At 45.4% G+C, this 13,508-nt stretch overlaps 1 protein-coding gene across 1 annotated transcript in view; it reads left to right on the top strand.

Annotated features, from left to right (window-relative positions):
* Positions 1-13,508, top strand: part of SH2D4B (SH2 domain containing 4B) — a 135,722-nt gene that overhangs the window by 55,271 nt on the left and 66,943 nt on the right. The window contains exon 4 of the mRNA XM_063131661.1: positions 4,515-4,662. Within this exon, the coding sequence (XP_062987731.1) occupies positions 4,515-4,662 (148 nt within the window). The remainder of the gene's footprint in view (positions 1-4,514; positions 4,663-13,508) is intronic.

Genomic DNA, 13,508 nt, shown 5'->3' with positions numbered 1-13,508 from the left:
GGACATCATCTAAAATGCTAAATAAACGAGACCATTTGTTTTGGATCCAATCCACACTGGAAGGGCAGGTGTGGGGCAGCAGCAGAAGCTGCAGTCCTGGCTCATTGCTACGTTTTACGGCAGCTAATCACCTGGCATTGTGGGCCAGGCACTTTCAAATCAGCTTGTCTGTTCATTTGGGTGAGCAGCTGCAGTTAACGTGTTCAAAAGCCACAAAGTTGCGTGCACGCTTCTCCCTCGCCTGCGTTATGACTGTCTGGCATTGCCGCCCCTGTTGTCTTCCGCCGTTCTTTAATTTTCCGAGGAAGAAAGAAATATCCAGCCTTAAACCAGATAAGACCACCATTAATTTCCCCAAGGCTTTCCGATGGAAGAAACTGATATTGCTGGCATTATTCTGTTGTATCATTCTTAGCTGATGTATTATTTTTAAACTGACAACTTAACCACAGAACTGAATCTGTTTAAAATGAAAGGACTGAAGTAGGGCTAGAAATACAGGGACCCCCTGTCATTAACATGTACAATGAATATTACATTAGCTGGTTATCAGCATGCAAAGAGCCCTACTGTACCATGCACAGGCACACAATTGCCTTATGCTAGCAAAATGCCCCTTATAATGACAGTGATGTCTTTTTGTGTGAGGAAAGGGAACCTGTATCCTACCCCCACCAGAGTGCATGCGCTTTTACAAATGGCACGGCAGGCAGAAATGTAATAGGTACAGCAATTCCCAACACTATAATCTATCGGCAGCTGCGTTTATATTATGCCTATCACACTGCTTTTGAAGGCACATCAGCCTGTTTTTTAAAGGCAGCAACCCTAATTCCAGGGACCCTTGGGTGGATACAATCTGCTCCTATTGCATCTCCTCCTTGAGTCCCTGTTAGTGGAGACAGGGCCAAGGGTGATTGGAGGCTTTGGTTCCCACTGCAACATTTTATTTATTTCTATATCTTATTTTAGGGTTTATATCCTGCCTTTAAAAAAAAAAAACCTAAAAGAAGTTTTGCGGTCGTTGACAACAGAATAATAAAACAATAAACAGCATTACAAAAAATAAAGTAAAAAAATAAAAAAAGCAATGGCAGCACAAAATAGGTTTGATTAAAATGACACAAAGACACAGACAAAAAAAGAAAAGAAAAAGCAGGTCAGATACCAAGAATGCTGGACGGATTTCTCCTGGTGCCCAAAATGTATTATTTAAAGCATTTCTATTCCGCTTTTCAGCCAAAAAAGCTCCAAAGCCCTGTTGACAGGCTTGCAATGAAATAGCAGGGTTCTTCCAGGCGGAGGGGTCCTAGTGATGACCATTGGAAGGCTTTGTGAAGCTGTTCCGTCTTTTCTTCCTTAATGGGTTTTCCACCGTAAGAAAATGATGGAGGAGGCAGTGGAAAATATGGGAGGGTGGTGACAGGAAGATGACGATGTCTCTCTCCCCCCCCCCCCTATAAAATTCGAAGCGTGAGCAAGGGCAAGGCATTGTACAATAAACGTCTTTTGTAGAAGCACTCATATGAATTAAGGTGTCGGGCACGCATCTTTAGGACTTTCCCCTCAAGTGTAATGATTGGTTCTCTCCCACTCCCCTCAGTGAGGGGATGTCAGCCATTCTGCCGTATAGGAACACCATGGTGGCAATGGTGGGGAGGTAAACCTTTTGTCCTTGGTGACTTCAATGTTTGAGGTGTGGGTGAATGTCAGGTTTTCCTGCCTCTCAGCTCTATCCCAAATTGCAACGGAGTCTATTTTGTCCCATAGAACTCAATGGGAGCTACTGGCCCATCTCTTTGGCTGATTATCCCTGCTCCGGGTCTTGTTTCTTGATGTTACCCTAAACTTGAGTGTGACAGAACCCGAACTCTCTTTTCTATTGATGGTTTCTGAGGTAAAGGGTTTGAATTGAAGGTTTCTAACTACAGCTCTCTGGAAGGACAATGTTCTTGTCCTTTTCAGGCATATTATTATTCTATAATTTATTACATTTATCTACATCCCCATAGCTGAAGCTCTTTGGGTGGTTTACAAAGATTAAAACATGGATATGTTGAAGGGAAGTGTCTACCCAGGGCTGACAAATCTTACCATTTAAGCAACTCTTAAAGCACTAAACAGTGTGTCAGGGTACACTGGAGTGTTGTAAGAGGAGCCTTGAATCATAGAATCATAGAATAGCAGAGTTGGAAGGGGCCTGCAAGGCCATTGAGTCCAACCCCCTGCTTAATGCAGGAATCCACCCTAAAGCATCCCTGACAGATGGTTGTCCAGCTGCCTCTTGAAGGCCTCTAGTGTGGGAGAGCCCACAACCTCGCTAGGTAACTGATTCCATTGTCGTACTGCTCTAACAGTCAGGAAGTTTTTCCTGACGTCCAGCTGGAATCTGGCTTCCTTTAACTTGAGCCCATTAAAGGAAAATGAAGCTGCCATGGTGGTTGCATCCACCACTGTTGGGGTGAGGAAACCACATGCGGCATCGATTTCCACCCTTAATATAAGGACAGTGACATCATGCCGAGGGAGAGATAGACAGGGGATTTCTTGGCACAACTGATTCTCTCCGAGGCCTGCCTGACTGGGCAGAAGCAGGGTGAGATGCTAGGCTAGAATGCATTGAAGAGGGTGTATTGACTTTGGGGGACCTGAGTTACTTAGGTCCCAATCAAACCAGATTTCTGAGTGCCAAAGGGACATCACGAATTGGTCAGCCCACTGCCGTGAGCGATCACACAGTTACAAGGAAGAGGCCTTGCTTGCCAATCGTTCTCAGAGCGGATCAAGTATATATAGCTTAGGATTTGGATGTGGCAACCCTGCAGAGACTTATTAACTTTTGTGGGCCTCTTGCACCAAAATCCTTTGAAAAACAACTCAATGAGTTCCCACCTGGTGTCAACAGCAAGCATGGAATTTAGCAATAACTGCTCAAGCTGCAGCTGAGTGAGATGTTGCCCTTATAAAAGATTTTCCCCCCCCAAACCACCTGGCAAAGCACCTTGATTACTTGCCAAAGGTAGAAACCTGCATTCGCTCCAATTTTATATTCCCTGACTATGATAATTGCCTGTAATTAGCAAATTGCTTACTTTATCCCAATCATTTTTGAAATGTCAATGGACAGAAAGCATTTAGAAGATCGTCAGCTGGCGGGGGTAGCACGAAGCAAACCATGCTTGTGAAGCCCAAGACACCTGTCCTTGTTTATTTACACTTGACAAAGTATGTCTGTTCTTCCCCTCTCCTTGCTAATAGGAGGTGCCAGTTCTCCCTGCCCATATCCTTTCTTTAAAAGTGTTTCTTGCCTCCGAGCAGTCAAGCAACCTCAGTCCTTACTGGTATCTTAAAGGTCATGAAGAAACATTGGAGAATCTTCCTCTGAAAGATCTTCAAATTTTGACAGTATGAAAACTCCCACTATGCACCCTAGCATTTCTCAAGGTGCAATGAGGCTGAGTACAAAGCTGTTTGGAAACAAAGAGGCAAAGCAGCTCACGGAAGCAACATGATTCCCTAAGTCTCATGGGGAGCCTCCTGTATTTTTTCTGCTGTCAACAGTTCATCTGGGTTGCTTGAGAATAACAGTGATTTGCAGAAACTTCTATGACAAAATGGGCAAAGAGTTAGGGTGCACTCCTGACACTACACTTACCAAGTGATAGCACAGATCAAATGTAGCCCATTTATTTGTCTGTTAGAAAACGTGTTGGGCACGGATCTGGGGGCCCTTTGGATCAGTCTTTACTCAGTGTACGGCATGCCCCATCTTGTTGATTGTAGGGTGACCCTATGGAAAGGAGGACAGGGCTCCTGTATCTTTAACAGTTGCATAGAAAAAGGAATTTCAGCAGGTCTCATTTGTACATATGGAGAACCTGGTGAAATTCCCTCTTCATCACCACAGTTAAAGCTGGAGGTGCCCTGCCCTCTTTTAAATCTGGTCACTCTAGAATAGCTCCTGCACCTTTAACTGTTGTGATGAAGAGGGAATTTCACCAGGTTCTCCATATATACAAATGACACCTGCTGAACTTCCCTTTTCTATGCAACTGTTAAAGATACAGGAGCTCTGTCCTCCTTTCCATAGGGTCACCCTATTTAATTGGACTTACTTCCAATTACATGTAGATAGGTTTGCAACCATAGAGTCAAACTGTGCTTTATTCATTCTTTCTGGAATGTCTTTGACAAATGGTTCTCTCTCCGATGCAGTTGTTCCCAGTTTTGCCATATGACTCACTAAGGGAGCAGGCCTGTGAAAGTTATCTTGCCCAAGGGAGCCCAAAAACTGACTCACACCTGGGATCAATTGGGACACCAGCAACCTGGGCTCTTTTGAATTTCCAGATGTGTCATCTATCATAGTGCAGGGTGGTTTGGCTGCCACAGTACAATCTTCAGGAATCTTGCCAATAAAATGATTTGGGCAGTTGCATCCCATGGCATAAGAGGTTTCCTTATATGCTGTTTCCTCCCAGTGTTGACACCCTCCTCAACTTTGTTTTGTTTAGAAAAGAGAGGAGGAAGAGAGGCAAAGAGGTGAAGAGCAGATACGGCTCCAGGAAGAACGCAGAGCTCAGGAGCTGTACCTGAGCCTCAAGCAAGACGAGCAGGATAGCCAACATAATGAAAAAGAGGACCATGAATGGGAAGCACAGCGTGAGTGAACTTTAACCTATCAAGGCTTTTCAATTATGCCAAGGTCTTGAATTTAGCCTGAGCAATCTGCAGCACGAGGCTGTAGGATGTGTGAGCTGGGCTGTCCTTGACTGAAAGCATTCCTCTCTGGAGAAATGAATAAATTGACGAAGGGAAGAGGCCTTGTGCCTTCCTAAGTGACTCAACAGGGGTGGGGGGAACCTTTCATGGTTTGTATTTTATATAGTTCCAGAACATGCATTGGATACTGATCAGGTCTGACCAAGATACATTTCTCAAGCCATATTGATGCCGTTTATCCATATTTTATTTGGTCATCAGAAGTATTCCAGAAACCTAATAGTAAGATTATGTGTCTGAAGCACAGAGGCCTAGATCCTAGCCAAGGGACAGATGTGGGTAGAAACTGCCTTCTGTACAAGTATCTCTGGCTGGATGAGGAATCCTGCATGCAGCACCTAATTGCACAGGTGGTTCCCAGCCCAATGAAACAGCCAAGGTGGAGAACGGTGGTGCCAATTAATTGTTTGGGAGCATGGCAGGATGCTTGTTTAGTGCGCCCATTCCCCTCACTCCCCAATCCAGCTTGACTGCTGGTTTTCTGGCAAGGTCACACGTGCATACAGTGTTTAACATCTCGGCAGAGAGACAGGAATGCAAGTTTCACCTGCACAACCACCGTCAATATAACATTATAAACTATTAACTTTTCAGGGGGTAAAACCACCAAGACCATTAAAATCCAACCCCAAATGTCAACTAAAGCCAGTGTCACCAATATACTGGAAAACTCAGATCTTCTTCAAAATGTAAGATCTTGCCTTTCCCCCCCGCTAAAAGCCATTTCATGTAGCACGGGAAAGGGAATTCCACAACACAGAGGTAATAATTGTGTAAAAATCCCAGCCCTATCTGACGAAATCTCTCTAAAAGAGGGGACCCCTTCCTGCTGATCATAATAGACAGGAATCTCTGAGAGTTTTGCACACACTTTACTCCACTATTTGAGCTTTTTGTTGTTGTCAGGCTTCTGTGATTTATTGTGTTTTCCACATATTTTCCTGTTTTCTTTGGGGTGAGTTGGCTTTGCTTATGAATTTTATGTTAGGGAATTGCTACTTACTGCTTCAGCCTCAAAGAATACAAAACAAATTAGTTGACCCAGTAAAAGATACCACCTTACCTAGTTTCATTTTCTTTATTTGGTTTATAAAGAACGTTGGTAAAAAGCACAAGAAAACACAATACGAAAGTGAATTTTATCTACATTATTATTAGGTGCCCTGTTTTAGACCAGAAAGGGCAACATATTGTTATATTGAGAATCTCATTCAAAGATATATTGCAAGCCCAGCTGAACTAGTTGCAATAATTGGGACTTGCTGCCTTGCAACCTTAATCTGTGGTCTAGTAGCAGAAGAAGTGATAAACTTGTACCAGGTCTCTACAACTTGTCACTGCAAATGGAAGCTCAAATGACTGAATTCTTCTGCCTAGAAAACTTCTCCCTGACCTGTTCAATGTTTATGTGCAAGACCGGATCTTTTTTGAGCATTCAGCTAGGTGGGCCCCCACCGGTAGTATCAAGTGGTACAGCCCTGTCCAAAGTTTAACTATCTGCTGTTTCTGAAAACTAGGCTGAAGTTCCATTTGCAGTTTTTTTTGTGGAGCTGGAAATCAAGACAGCCAGTGTGGCGCAGTGGTTAGAGTGTTGGAGATCTGGGTTCTATTCCCCCCTTGGCCATGATACTCACTGGGTGACTTTGGGCCAGTTACTGACTCTCAGCCTAACCTACCTCAAAGAGGTGTTGTGACGATAAAATGGAGAGGAGGAGGACTTTGGCCCTTTCTGCACCAGCTGTTTTTCCAGGGATCATCCCAGAATCATCCCTGGGCTTTGCTAGACGTGCCGGCTTACGCCGGCAGGGAGGCGGGGCTGAGGCGCGCTAACGTTAGCGCGCCTCCCCCACACTTCCAGACGGCGGAGCTGCAGGGAGGACGGAAGCCCTGCGGCGTCCGCCATTTTTTTTGTTTGTTTAAAGGGGCCGCGGGTGGCCCGAAGACACCGGGAAGGTAAGGGTTTTTTTAAAAAACCGGGGGGGGGGGGGAGGATGGCAGGGTGGGTGGCAAGGGGGGGCGGGTGACAGAGGGAGCGCCACGCGCCGCCGCCGCCGCTCCCAAGCAGGCGAGTGGCGCTTGCCCGGGCAAGCCCCTCCCCTCTCTTTCCCCTCCGCCCCCGGGCCGATGGGCACAGCGCTCATACGAGTGCTGTGCCAGGCCGGTCCGTGGCTTTTCGCGGAAGTCTCCACACTTCCCCCAGCCCCGGCCTGAGGCTGGATTCCCCTGTGTGTCATCTGGACGCACAGCAGGGAAACCGGGTTGGAAGGCGCGCTAAGGCCTGGTCTAGCAACGCCCCCTGTGTCCAAATGATGCACAGGGGATCCTGGGACCAGGGAGGGATGATCCCTCTATTTTCCCGGGATAACTGAGACCTCAGTTATCCCGGTTTTATATGCGGTCCCGGGATGATTTCGAGGACCACAGGCAGTGTGGGTGCCCGTGCTGGCTTCTCCCCTCTTCTCTGTAAGTAGTGGGGGTCATCAGAGAGAAGGAGCCAGGACGGGGGGAGTCCAGTGCCCTTGGGGGTGGGGTCAGGGCTTTTCATTTTTTTCCTTACCTTTTAATTTTCGCTGGCGCACAAGTGCGCTCCAGCTCTGACCCTTTAAAAAAAATGGTGGCCGCAACAGGCACGATGCCTGTGATGTCGTGCGGCCTGTTTAGATTGGGGGCAATGATCCCAGAAGCAGGTATGTCAGGGATCACCCCCTCTCCCTCCCTCTACACCCATAGGTGTAGAAAGGGCCCATGTGTGCTTCCTTGGGTTCCTTGCAGGAGGAAAAAAAGGTGGGATATAAGTGCAATAATAAATATGTCAATAGCTATGAGAACAGCACACCTTGACCTCCCTTTCCCTGTGTTAGGGACAGTCCAGATATTTCTCATAAAAGCAAATAAAATGTTTTAATTCAATATATACTAGGGTGAAAAATGCCTGTTGTCTTTTAAAATACTGGCATTATACTACAGAGAATATATAAATGTACATAGAGTTTGTATGTACATTTATATCAACATTGTAAAATAAGCCCATGACAAACCTGCAGGGTTTTTATTTGTTTGTTTTACTAGCCTGCTAGGAGTAGCCTTTGTTTCCATGTGGACTTCAGAGGAGGGGAATGATTCCCCGGGGGCAAGTACAAGGACATATGGAGTGTTCTTAATAATTTTAAAATGGGAGGGGGTAATTGGAGTGTCTATTCTGATCCCCTCCTCCCTATTTCCCTTTTGTGTCTCTGGAGAAAAAGCACGCCCCCTCCCTTTCATCAGCAATACCACCCCTTTAACACACGCCCTCAGAGCGTCGGATTGGGTACGATCGGATAAAAATACATGTTGAGGGTTGAGCGCATTGCCGGAAAAACGGTTCTTTCCCTGCACCAAGAAACCTTGCAAAGATGGGGTGGGGGGAGAGTTGAGATCACGGCAGGACATGGACGACGACGACATGTGACATCACAGGAAGCAACGCACGACAAAAGTGGGCTACAATGCTGGTGTGATGGAGCTTTCAGTCAGCATTCAGTCCTCACTGGGCTGTTTTGAATCCCTGCCCACTTAGGATATTTTTTTCCCCTAAAGAATTTTTGTATATCTGCAAGCTTCAGGTTTCTCTGAGCTTGCTGATAACTTCCTGTGCATGGATGGTGCCATTTTGGCGACGTAAACAACAGCATTTGGCTCTGGACATCAGAAGCAGAAGGAGTGATAACACTGCCTTGGTTTGTGTGCCATTGTGGATTTCACTCGTCTTGGAGCAGGGGCCATGCGTTACATTAATATATCCTTATTCATAGAATTCAGAAGAATTTCTTGAATGTCAATTACCCAGAGTCTGTGACCTGCCATTCATATGAGACCAGGTCACTTTGCACCAAATTAATTTTGCATGTGACAAATGATATTCCCACTAACTATGATTGTACCTGGCCTCTAATGTTTCTGATAAAGTAAAATCCTGAATAATTAACTTTCAGTGAAAAGAGGGGGAAATAATAATTCTCTGTAGAGGAATGATAAGCCCTGTCTTATTTTTTCAAATGAAAAAGGAGACATGACCCCCGATGCACGGGAGGAGCAGTAATATAGGAATACACCCTGATATCTGTAATTGGTTTTCTACTGTTTTCTACTGTTTTTATTTTGGTTTTTTTTGTTAACAACTTTCTATGTGATATGATGGACACAGAAGAAATTGGTGCCCACGATGTCAGAAAAGAAGAACTTCAATTATAGCAACAAGCCTTATTTGGGTACTTGAGAGCAGTGGTGTGTTTGGGGTCACCTGTAAGCAAGACCTGGCCCCAAATGCCTTGTTTAGTGGAGACATTGGGACACTGCTAACTCATGTCTCCCTGGTAAGTGCATCTGTCACTGTGCACCATTTTTGTGCTAGTATTTCCCCACTAACCTGCTGTTACTCATTGGCAGGTGCTCGCAGGGTGCGGGGAAATGCTAAGATGAAGATCTCATAGAATCATAGAATAGCAGAGTTCGAAGGGGCCTGCAAGGTCATCGAGTCTAACCCCCTGCTCAATGCAGGAATCCACCCTAAAGCATCCCTGACAGATGGTTGTCCAGCTGCCTCTTGAAGGCCTCTAGTGTGGGACAGCCCACAACCTCGCTAGGTAACTGATTCCATTGTCGTACTGCTCTAACAGTCAGGAAGTTTTTCCTGATGTCTAGCTGGAATCTGGCTTCCTTTAACTTGAGCCCGTTATTCCTGTTGACCTTCAAAGCTTTTCACGGTCTAGCTCCTGCCTATCTCTCCTCTCTCATCTCACACTATTGCCCCACTCGTGCTCTCCGCTCCTCTGATGCCATGCTTCTCGCCTGCCCAAGGGCCTCTACTTCCCTTACTCGGCTTCGTCCTTTTTCTTCTGCTGCCCCTTACGCCTGGAAAGCTCTTCCAGAACACTTGAGAACTACAAACTCAATCACAGCTTTTAAAACTCAGCTAAAAACTTTTCTTTTCCCTATAGCTTTTAAACATTGAGTTTTTTCTGACCCTATACTGTCAGCTTCACCCTACCCGGTGCCTGTTTACACTTCCCTGTGCCTGTTTGCATTCTCTTTCCCTCCTTATTGTTTACTACAACTTTATTAGATTGTAAGCCTATGCGGCAGGGTCTTGCTATTTAGTGTGTAATCTGTACAGCACCATGTACATTGATGGTGCTATATAAATAAATTAATAATAATAATAATAATAATAATAATAATAATAATAATAATAATAATAATATTCCGTGTCCTGCACTCTGGGAGGATCGAGAAGAGATCCTGGCCCTCCTCTGTGCGACAACCTTTTAAGTATTTGCAGAGTGCTATCATGTCTCCCCTCAATCTTCTCTTCTCCAGGCTAAACATGCCCGGTTCTTTCAGTCTCTCTTCATAGGGCTTTGTTTCCAGACCCCTGATCATACCATGCTTCTTTCCAGCTACAGCAGGCAACATTTTTTGTTCTGTCAAGGACCACATTCCTTCATGCGCAACCTGTTGGAGACTGCATGCTGGCAGTGAGCAGAGCCCAAGTCTGTAATGGGCAGAGCCAGAGCCAGAAGTGGATGGGTCATCCCTTTTCTCTTTCTGCCACCAACTGTTCTTTTCTTTTCCCTTCCCATGCAGTGGGCTACCAGGGGAGGGACATGTTGCTCTTGCCAGAGTTCTGCACTAATCTCGAAATGGGGCTGAGGAATGCAGGTTGATCATCCCTGAACTCGACATTACTAGGGAGAAGTGTGGGGAGATGGGGTTTGGTGATGCTCAGGCACCTCCCTAAAACATGGAATTCAGACTTAAAGCTAAAGTAGACCATGCTCCGATGTGCACACTCTACATGTGTGCATCAAAAAATGAGATCAAATTTGTCTGTCAAGAACAAGTCCTGTCAGACAAATTTGATCTCATTTTTTGATAAGGTAACCTCCCTTGTGGGCCGTGGGAATGCTGTGGACGTCATATATCTTGACTTCAGCAAAGCTTTTGACAAAGTACCACATGACATTCTGATTAACAAGCTAGCTAAAAGTGGGCTAGATGGAACAACTATTAAGTGGATTCGCAGTTGGCTACAGAATCGGACTCAAAGAGGCAACGAGTGGGGTACTGCAGGGCTCAGTCCTGGGCCCAGTGCTCTTCAACATTTTTATTAATGATTTGGACGAGGAGGTGCAGGGAACGTTTATCAAATTTGCAGATGACACAAAATTGGGTGGGATAGCTAATACCCTGGAAGACAGAAACAAACTTCAAAGTGATCTTGATAGGCTGGAGTGCTGGGCTGAAAACAGCATGAAATTTAATAGGGATAAATGCCAAGTTCTACATTTAGGAAATAGAAACCAAATGCACAGTTACAAGATGGGGGATACTTGGCTCAGCAATACTAGAAACGAGAAGGATCTTGGAATTGTTGTAGATTGCAAGCTGAATATGAGCCAACAGTGTGATATGGCTGCAAGAAAGGCCAATGATATTTTGGGCTGCATTAATAGAAGTATAGCTTCCAAATCACGTGAGGTACTGGATCCTCTCTATTCGGCCCTGGTTAGGCCTCATCTAGAGTATTGCGTCCAGTTCTGGGCTCCACAATTCAAGAAGGACGCAGACAAGCTGGAGCATGTTCAGAGGAGGGCAACCAGGATGATCAGAGGTCTAGAAACAAAGTCCTATGAAGAGAGACTGAAAGAACTGGACATGTTTAGCCTGGAGAAGAGAAGATTGAGGGGAGACATGATAGTACTCTTCAAATACTTAAAAGGTTGTCACACAGAGGAGGGCCAGGATCTCTTCTCGATCCTCCCAGAGTGCAGGACACGGAATAACAGGCTGAAGTTAAAGGAAGCCAGATTCCAGCTGGACATCAGAAAAAACTTCCTGACTGTTAGCGCAGTACGACAATGGAACCAGTGACCTAGGGAGGTTGTGGGCTCTCCCACACTAGAGGCCTTCAAGAGGCAGCTGGACAAGCATCTGTCAGGGATGCTTTAGAGTGGATTCCTGCATTGAGCAGGGGATTGTACTCGATGACCTTGTAGGCCCCTTCCAACTCTGATATTCTCTGATTCTATGTGGTAGGTGTGGCATGAATGAGCTGAAGTCTTCCATGGTCTCCTCACAGTGCGAATAATGTCATGTATGATTTGGTTACAGTCTGGGGCATGGGGCAGAGTTCTGAGGAAGGGGTCCAGGTAGATACTTGGTGATCTCAGGTGGAGCAGCATCTAAATTGAAATAAAATTTTGGTTTGCAGCACAAGGGAGAAAACAAAGATATATTAGACAACATACTAAGCCCATACGGACATCCAATCCGTCTTTAAACAATTGTATTGATTACTGTTCTAATGTTGTTCTCCACCTCGATCCAAAGGGAGAGGTTGGTAAAAAATAAAATTATTATTATTATTATTATTATTATTATTATTATTATTATTATTTAGGTATACATGTAGTCCGACCTGCCATTGACCATGCATTTAAGGTCCTATCTGCCCAGGAGCTGTGTGTGTACAATCCAGTGCACGTGGGCTCTATGCATAGTACTTGTAGCTTCCAGTTTTGCAGGTCACAGATTGCCTAATCACGAGTTACACACATTGGCCCCTGTGCAGAAGGGGTCTTGAATGTTTGGAGGTCAGGGACAGGCACAATCTATTCCCTGTGTTCTGTACATCCCCACATACTTTGGAGTGTTATATATATATATATATATATATATATATATATATATATATATAATGTAAAATCACCAGGTTATTTGGGAAGACATTTTGAATTTGTGGGAAGGATCCGGTGGAGGAAGGAAGTCTGGCCAGTGGGTTTGAAAGATTTTCCAGGGAGCAAGAAGAAATCCCCAAGAGGATGAGAGGAAAGGATCCTTCTCTCTCTCTCTCTCTGGCCATGGCTAGACCAGGCGATATCCTGGGGATTGTCCCGGCTCCGTCCCTGTGCATCCACATGAGACACAGGGCATCCCGGGAGCAGGGAGGGATGATCCCTCCCTTGCACTGGGATATCTCCCTACCCTTTCCCCCTGCTTTTTCCTGCAGTCCCAGGATGATCCTGGCACCATGGGATGTGTGGCTTTCCGTTGTGGTTTTGTCCTGGCTCCTCGCGAGTAAACGCGAGGAGACGGGAACCGGGCCTGGGGCACAGAGCCCCTCAGGAGCTCTGTGCCCATTGAGGGTGGGGTGGGGTGAGCGCAAGGTTTTTTTTAAAAAAAAATACTTACAGTTTGCGCAGGAGCACTCCTGTGTTCCTCTCCGATTAAAACAACAAAACAAAATGGCGGGCACGATGTCCTCTTCCTCCTGGGATGCTGCACACCACATGTAGACGAGGGGGACGATCTCGTGATTATAAAACTGCGAGATCACCCCCCCAAAAAACCCTCATCTAGCCATGCCCCCCCCTCTCTCTCTCTCTCTGTGTGTGTGTGTGTGTGTGTGTGTGTGTGTGTGTGTGTATATATATATATATTATATATATGACAACATTGCTATAGTTATTCGGAGATAGCAAAAGAAAGAAAGAAAGCGAATAACCACAAACTATCTCAAATCAATTGCTTTTCAAAAATTCATTCTTGAGTTTCCAAGTGTGCGCTTGGAACCTTAGTGTGACTTTCCCCTCATCTATTGGAATTCACAACTGTGCGGCTTGTGCATCTTAGGCTTGTGCATTCACATGGTCCAAGAGCGTGTGGACAAATGCTGCCCCATTGTT

The sequence above is a fragment of the Elgaria multicarinata genome, chromosome 8 (genome assembly GCF_023053635.1).
Source record: "Elgaria multicarinata webbii isolate HBS135686 ecotype San Diego chromosome 8, rElgMul1.1.pri, whole genome shotgun sequence".
NCBI classification, from domain to species: Eukaryota; Metazoa; Chordata; class Lepidosauria; order Squamata; family Anguidae; genus Elgaria; species Elgaria multicarinata.
This window is presented reverse-complemented; position numbering and strand designations above follow the sequence as displayed.